Source organism: Mustela nivalis (assembly GCF_964662115.1).
Source record: "Mustela nivalis genome assembly, chromosome: 1".
Classification (NCBI taxonomy): domain Eukaryota; kingdom Metazoa; phylum Chordata; class Mammalia; order Carnivora; family Mustelidae; genus Mustela; species Mustela nivalis.
The window spans coordinates 111,704,588-111,711,691 of record NC_139020.1 but is presented as its reverse complement, the minus strand read 5'-3'; the positions used below and the strand labels follow the sequence as shown (position 1 = coordinate 111,711,691).

Sequence of the window (7,104 nt, the reverse complement as noted above, 5' to 3'; positions counted from 1 at the left end):
ATAACTTGGACTACTGAAAGAAAAAGATAATAAACATTTTTTCCCAACTAAACATTTTGCAGATAAACAATATATAGTATTGTTTAAAATACTATTTTTAAAATATTCTGATAGAAAAGTAGTACTTCAAGGGATTTTTGGCTTTGCAACCTTCCCTCAGAACCTCACACAAGAAAAACACTCTCTTCCTCTGCATTTGGATGATGATTACATGCATAGTTTTAAAGTACATATTATCAATAAGGTGACTCCCCATATTAGGGGACTTTGCTTCTTGGTAGATTGTTGAAAAGAAGCTAAAAAGAACACCTCACAATGTCTTCAGGGGCTTTGTTGGGAGAACTTTAGAAGCGCTGAAGCCTCTTCGAACAGTTTTGAGGGGAGGCCAAAGAGATCTCAGGGAAGCCAGCAAACTCTGAATCTGAGTAGCAGAGAAGCGGGAGAATATTAACCTTTAATAGGTCCAGGATGACTCCCACCTCATCCCCCCCAAAACAAAACAAAACAAAACAAACAGGGGAATGTAAAGAGAAATATAAAGTCGGGTAAGTGGGTAGAGGAAGGGGAAACATACACCTGGAAAGTTACTGCAGCAACTGAGAATCCCAATTTAAGACCACTGAATAGGATTCATAAATCTCCTCCTCTTCTCCCCCTTCTGCTTCTTTATAAAACCAAACCCAGCTCAGAAACCCTAGCCTCTTGTAAGGCTTCCATAATCTATCCTGGAAAATCGTTTGGGATTGATGCACAATCCCAATCCAATCCATTTTCTAGTTTGCAAAGGAAAATCCGGTCCGGCGTTTATTTTTAGCAGCGCTTCCCTGTGACCGAATGCTACAGCTCTTCAACTGGGATAACTGAGGACCGTATTGGGGAGAGAGGCGGAGGGGGCGGGGGAACGGGAGGAGGCGAAAAGGGGAGGTGGGAGGCCCTGCGCATGCGTGCCAGCGCCCATGCAAATCTGCTGTACATCCAGAGAGCAAAGTGGGATGATCTGTCACTACACCTGCAGCACCACGCTCGGAGGACAGCTCTTGCTCGCAGCTTCCAGACCCAGGTAAAAAAAAAAAAAAAAAAAGAGCGGGCATCGTGCATGCATTTCAATACCAGATGCGCGTCTCAACCTATCCCCTGTAAAGGCAATCTGCTGCTGCTGCTGCTAAGTGTCCTTTGGTGGCTGATTGCAGCTTCAAGGTTTAAGAAATCCCATCTTTCAGGAAGCCTGAGGGGGAAGGAAGGAAGTACGGGCGAAATCATCAGATTGGCTTCCCAGCTCTGGGAATCTGAAGCGGGCCCACATCTTCCGGCCAACTTCCATTGAACTTCCAGCACTCGAAAGGGACCGAAATGGAGAGCAAAGGTATGTGGTTGTCCCCATCGGGGGACTTCCCGCTGCATGTGCGTGTGGCCAGGGCAGTCCTCAGCGAGGGGACTGCAGTGCTTGGGGAGAGAGCATCATACTAGGTCGATAGGAGGAGATGCTATGTCCGTTGCAGCACCCGGGGAGTGTGGCAGGAAGGCGACTTCTTTTTAACTCCCACCGCTTGGAAGACAGTGTTTAATACTCCATCAGTTGCGTAGTGAAGTGTGATGAGTTTTTTTTTTTTTCTTTTTGGGTGGGTGGGGGGAGAGTCTTTAGATGGTGGGGGAGGAGAGAGATGTTGGTAAAGCAGTTTCTTTCCTATAGAATGGATGGGCTCGAATACAGATATTTCATTTGCTTTAGGATTGCTGACAGGCATGTTCGTATCTGATATCCAATAATGCATTGCTATAAAAAATGTTTGGATTTCTCCACCCCCACCCCATAAAGATGGTATTTCTGGGCGTGTATGACCACATCCTACTGCATTTTGAATATATATCAGCAGAGAAATTGGGTCTATTTGAAACAGTGTGCGTTAGAACTGACCTCTAAGGAGAACAGTGTATCAGTACTGCTTGGCTCCCATGCATGATGCATTTACTAGTTCTGGACATGTATACATTAATATTCTCCTCGTAAGCAAATCTGTATACTACACGCATACGAACTGGTAAATGAACTGTAAAAATCAACTTGTGATGGCATATTTAACACACATAAACAGAATGTAATTTTTGTGAATTGTAAGGTTGGCGATCCTTTGGGTTTAACTCCATCTATGCAGGTTTCTTCTTCCTCCTCCTCTTCTTCCTCCCCCTTAAAACACCCACCAGGTTGCAAGAACCTTGAATGATGTGGTCAGATATCCAGTAGGAACATTGGATGTATTTAATTCTGGTGAAATCAGAAGAAATGATGTCAACTTTTATGAAACTATATTCATTACCCAGAACTCGAGAAGCTATATTTGAAACAAGGTTTTATTTTTAAACCGGGCATGTCAGTCATCGTGGTAATGTGCTCAGAATCAGGGAGTGGTGGTGGGTTACCTATTTCTGAGCTGATTAATAAAAATGAAGTGTTGAATGATAGCAGGTATGTGTTCAAGAAAGTATTTTAAGTATTTCATTAGAAGGCTTAAGTATTTGAACCTAGGTGAGGACTTACAGTGTGAAGAGAACTAAATTGACATGGATTTAGACTGGTTGGCAATTTTCAAAGTAGACAAATTATTCTTATGATTTGCTGATGGGCATTTCTATGATCGACAGTGATGTACATACATGAGAGGATCCATGTCTCCATATACACGAGGCATATATTTATTAACTCTCTTGTGTAATCCATTTTTAATGGAGAAGCCAGTTTTAACTCATAGAGGTCTGTAATATCCTAGTTGACTAAGTATTTCTGGCACATAAGTTAACAACAGAGAAAGTATCATTTTACTCTAAAGCAGTTTTTTTGTACTCAGATGACACCTGCTATTTGGTTATTTGGCAAGGGTTCTTAGTAACACTTTTGCCTCCGATTTATACACTAATTCTTGATCCATGATATAAAGAGGATTTATCTCTTGGAGATATATTTTTTTTTAAATTTCCCTTCTTTGCCCATAAAATATGATACCTGTCACTCAGAGTTCCAGGTGGTTTATATCTCGGATCGATAACAGTAGTATTCTAGCTATTAAGTACTGCTAGTCTTGGGAATTTGGAATAGAGAAAAAAATATATCTAAGAAGAATCAGGCCTGAAGTTCTATGCCAATCCAGAGTGCAGTGATACAGGCGTGATTCACAGCACCGACCCAAAGGCAATGAAGAATTTTGCCCCAAGCCAATATTGTGGTCATTTTGCAGAGGTAGCGTAAGTACCTGGATCAGGTAAAAGACACATTGCAAGTAGTTATACATTTAGTTCTTAGACTCCCTTATAACACTGAATTAGCCAGGTAGTGATCATATTAAGAATGGCTAATTACTTAAACATTGTCCTCACTTTCTCAGTTGATGCAAAAGGCACAGCTAACAATGGTAGCTAACTTGAAATTTTTATTCGAGAAGAAAGAGAAAGAGTATAGTAAGAGGAGTGTATCCATATTTTATTCTAATCTGTGTGTCTTTCATACTTTATGCTGTCATGTGCAGACTTCTTCCCCCAGCAGATTTCAGTTTAATTCTAGGAAGACATTCTCAAATGTAAGTACATTAAAAAAAATTTTTTTTTCTACTGAACTCTAACACAGATTCAAATAGTGTTATTGCATGACTCAGTTGAAGGTTCAAGAGTTCTCCATTTCATAAAAGAATTAAATGGCCCAATTAACTTTAAATCTCATTGCCAGCCTTTGACATCCTTCATGTTACCTCCAACATTTGAAAAACGTTTCTTAGAACACTTGTCCAGAGTCTCAAGCAGAACATGTCATTTATAAATAAGATAAAAAATTTTTGCCCCCCTTACTTAGTACTTTGCATCACTTCCTATCATCTAGGGTAAGGAATAGAGGAAAATGAATCAATAGACTGAACAATCAATCAAGATCTAATTTTAGAGATTTTTATGTACATGGTAATTAATATCACCTCAAAGATTTGGGTTGGTACACAGTCTGACCAGCTTTGACAGAATTTGTGCCTTGTACTGGTTCACAGACTTCGCTGTGCATTAGTATTCCCTGGCATGCTTCTTAAACATCCTTATGCCCTGCCAAAGCCATCCCAGTGACATCATAATGTTGAGGTGAGAGAAGCACAGGTGTTTGTTTGTTTGTTTGTTTGTTTGATTGTTTTAAGGTGCCAGGTGTGGCATTGTTTGGGAGCCACTCATTTAGACTTTTGATAACCAAAATGTGATTTGAAAACTGGTCTTTTTAGAACCACAAAAGGCTTATTGAGTCAGAATCTGATTTTTAACAACATCCCCAGGTAATGTACATGCAGATTAAGTTTGGGACGCATTGATTAAGTGTCAGGAAAGCGGTTCTTTGTCCCGCTCTCTCTCTTCTACTTTTTTTTTCCTTTTCTGCCTGCACCACATCTTTTCTTTGTTAAGCTAGATTCTCAACCTCAGGCTGGCATATTAGAAACACCTGTGGAGCACTGAAAGCATAAAGATGCTTAGGGAACCCTTCTAGACATTCTAATTTAATTGGTTCTGGAGTGGGACCTTAGTGTAGGTATTTTTAAAAAGCTCCCCAGGTGATGCTAATGGGTGGTCAGACTCAACCACTGGCCTAGGCCCTTGCTGCTCAAGGTGTAGCCCATAGTCAAGTAGTATTAACATCATCTGGGACGCAGAAACTCAGGCCCTAGCCTAGACTTACTGAATCCAGTAGGTCTTTCAGGAAAATCTGCTGGTTGTTCACATGCACATTAAAATTTAAGAAGCACTGGTCTAGATCTTAGGGAACTGACTGTATCTGAGACTGCCAGATCAGTATAGAGGATGTGATATCCTCGAATCAATACGGAAGCTCCTAAATATGTGATTATGTTCAAGGTCTTTGGTTGGTTTTGGAAAGAATGGAGATGAGATGATAAGAAATTCCTTGCTTCATAGATCAGAAAATGGACTCATTTTTAAATACCCTCTTGCTTTTCCTCAAGCCATTTGTTTTCAACCCCTGATTATCTTTAAACACTTATTCTGTAGGTTCAATCTGAGCTTCTTCTAACCACCTCCTTGGTATTAACCCAGACTAGTGTGATGTTAGACTGCTTAAATCAAGGTATGTCTTACAGGGAATATAGCCTTAGCCTCTTCCCATGATTATATGTCCCTGTTCAACTCTTTTGAGATTCATTTTATGTACCCCTTGCTCCATAAAATCTTCTCTTACCTCCCTCACACCTAATTAGTACTTTGTTGGCATACTTTATATGACCTAAGTACCTTTTTGTCCCCCATGTAAGACATTTCCTACAATCAGCATTGCAGTTTTTGTGTTCTTTACTTAATTAATATTTATTGAGCACCTGGTATATTCTCAGTGTGCTTACTCCTGAGACTGTAAAAGAACATTAAGATGCAATTTCCGGTCTTAAAGATCTCCCTCTCAAGTCTCTACTAATAGATTAACCTTCCTGTGGGCATCATTTGAACCTAACATTCCTGCAGCTACCCAGCTGCTGGCTTCAGACAAAATGTTTTTGTTTCCCATAGGTTACATGTGTTGAATTGAATGGTCTTACTTAGTTTACCATGCCGTGTTCATGCATCCAGGAGATGGTACATTGGAAAAGGTGAAGGATGTTTGGCTACCAAAAACATCGGTTTAATTTCAGACCACAGAACTCAGTAACGTGACCTGCTTTCTCTGTAGAGAACTGCGCATGTATTCCCAGTGAAGATTCACCTCTGTTCTGGGTTTCACACCAATCATTAGAGTCGAACCAGGGGCCTGAACCAATGTATTTAAGGCATAGAACAGTCATTTCTTAGAAACCAGGGTGGTCCACTCTGCAGGAGAGAAAGGAAATATATATGAAGTAACTAGTTTAGCAGAGAGGGGAAGTGATTTTAAGAAAAGCTATTTTGTGGTTAGAAAAGAATCCAAAATTCTGAGCCATTGTGGTGGGATAAGCAAAACTTTAAGGCAGTGAAAAGCATCTAGAATAGGCATTGGGCTTAGGAGATCCGTGTTCCTACCCAGTTCTAATATGTAACCTTGGACAAATCATTTTCCCTCTCTGAGTCTCCTGATTCTTCAATATTCAAGGAAGTTCATTTCATTCAATTTAAAATATTTATTTAGCTGCTGCATTATTCCAAGCACATTGTTAAATGCAGGGGAGGGGAAAGAAATAGTGTATTGGTTTGCTTTCTAGAAGCTTCCAGTCTTGGGGTACATGGACAGGCCCAAGAGTTGTTGATTTCCAACATGGTGTGTTTTTTCCTCATTCATTTTTCAGAGTTCTAATGGTTGGAATAAAGTCTTCCAGTGATTGTGGCTTCTGTAGAGGCTTTTAACATTTCATAGCAACAGTGCCTACCTTTTGTTCCTCCTTTGGTTTATCGACACAAAGTTGTTGTGTGGGGAAAACATTTGAACTCAAGCTAAGTATTCTAAAAGTGGTACTGACTGACCAGCTCCCTTGCTAGTAACCTATTGTCTGACTTAGGTGCTTATCATGAGGCTTGTTAGCATTGGGAATGAGTCTAGAGGTGGTCAGGAGTGTCATCTCCTTATCTCTGTCTTGTTATTGCCTTTAAGCTTCTGATGTACTGACCCTATTAGGCATGGTGTTCTGTACCCATTAAGTGGCCAATTGTGGTATATTGGATTTTCTGACTTGTTACATACTAGCAGTCATAAATAACATTCATGAGATACTTTGTATCTTTCAGAGGGCTTTTAATATATATCATTGCCCTTCAAACCCTGTGGTCAGGCATTTTAACTTCATTTTAGAGATAAAAAACAGAGGCTTAGAAAGACTAAGTGACTTAGGCAACTCATCTTATTTTTGTTTCTCTGTAAAATAAGAATTAATTAATAATAAAATAAATAATAAGTACATAAAATAAATAATATAATATATACTAACATAATATAATATAAATAATAAAATAAAATAAGAATTATTGTAGCCACCTCAAGCCCCATACCATACTATCATGATTATGAGATAAAACTTATAGCAGTAAAGCAGGTAGAGTTCCCTAGAATTATTGTCTATTGGTACTATTAGCTGTTTGTCTTTTCATGAGAACTGAGATCCTGGAGTGGAA

The 7,104-nt window shown here is 39.5% G+C and overlaps 1 protein-coding gene across 2 annotated transcripts in view; it reads left to right on the top strand.

Moving 5' to 3' along the window:
* The first annotated feature begins 925 nt into the window (after positions 1 to 925).
* Positions 926 to 7,104, top strand: part of FGF12 (fibroblast growth factor 12) — a 559,619-nt gene continuing 553,440 nt past the window's right edge. The window contains exons 1-3 of one of the 2 annotated variants that reach the window (XM_082729330.1): positions 926 to 1,060; positions 1,221 to 1,363; positions 3,519 to 3,569. Coding sequence is in view for 1 of the 2 variants with exons in the window: in XM_082729329.1 (XP_082585455.1) it covers positions 1,351 to 1,363 (13 nt within the window). In the remaining variant the exon portion in view is untranslated. The remainder of the gene's footprint in view (positions 1,061 to 1,220; positions 1,364 to 3,518; positions 3,570 to 7,104) is intronic. The other variant, XM_082729329.1, reaches the window with a different exon arrangement.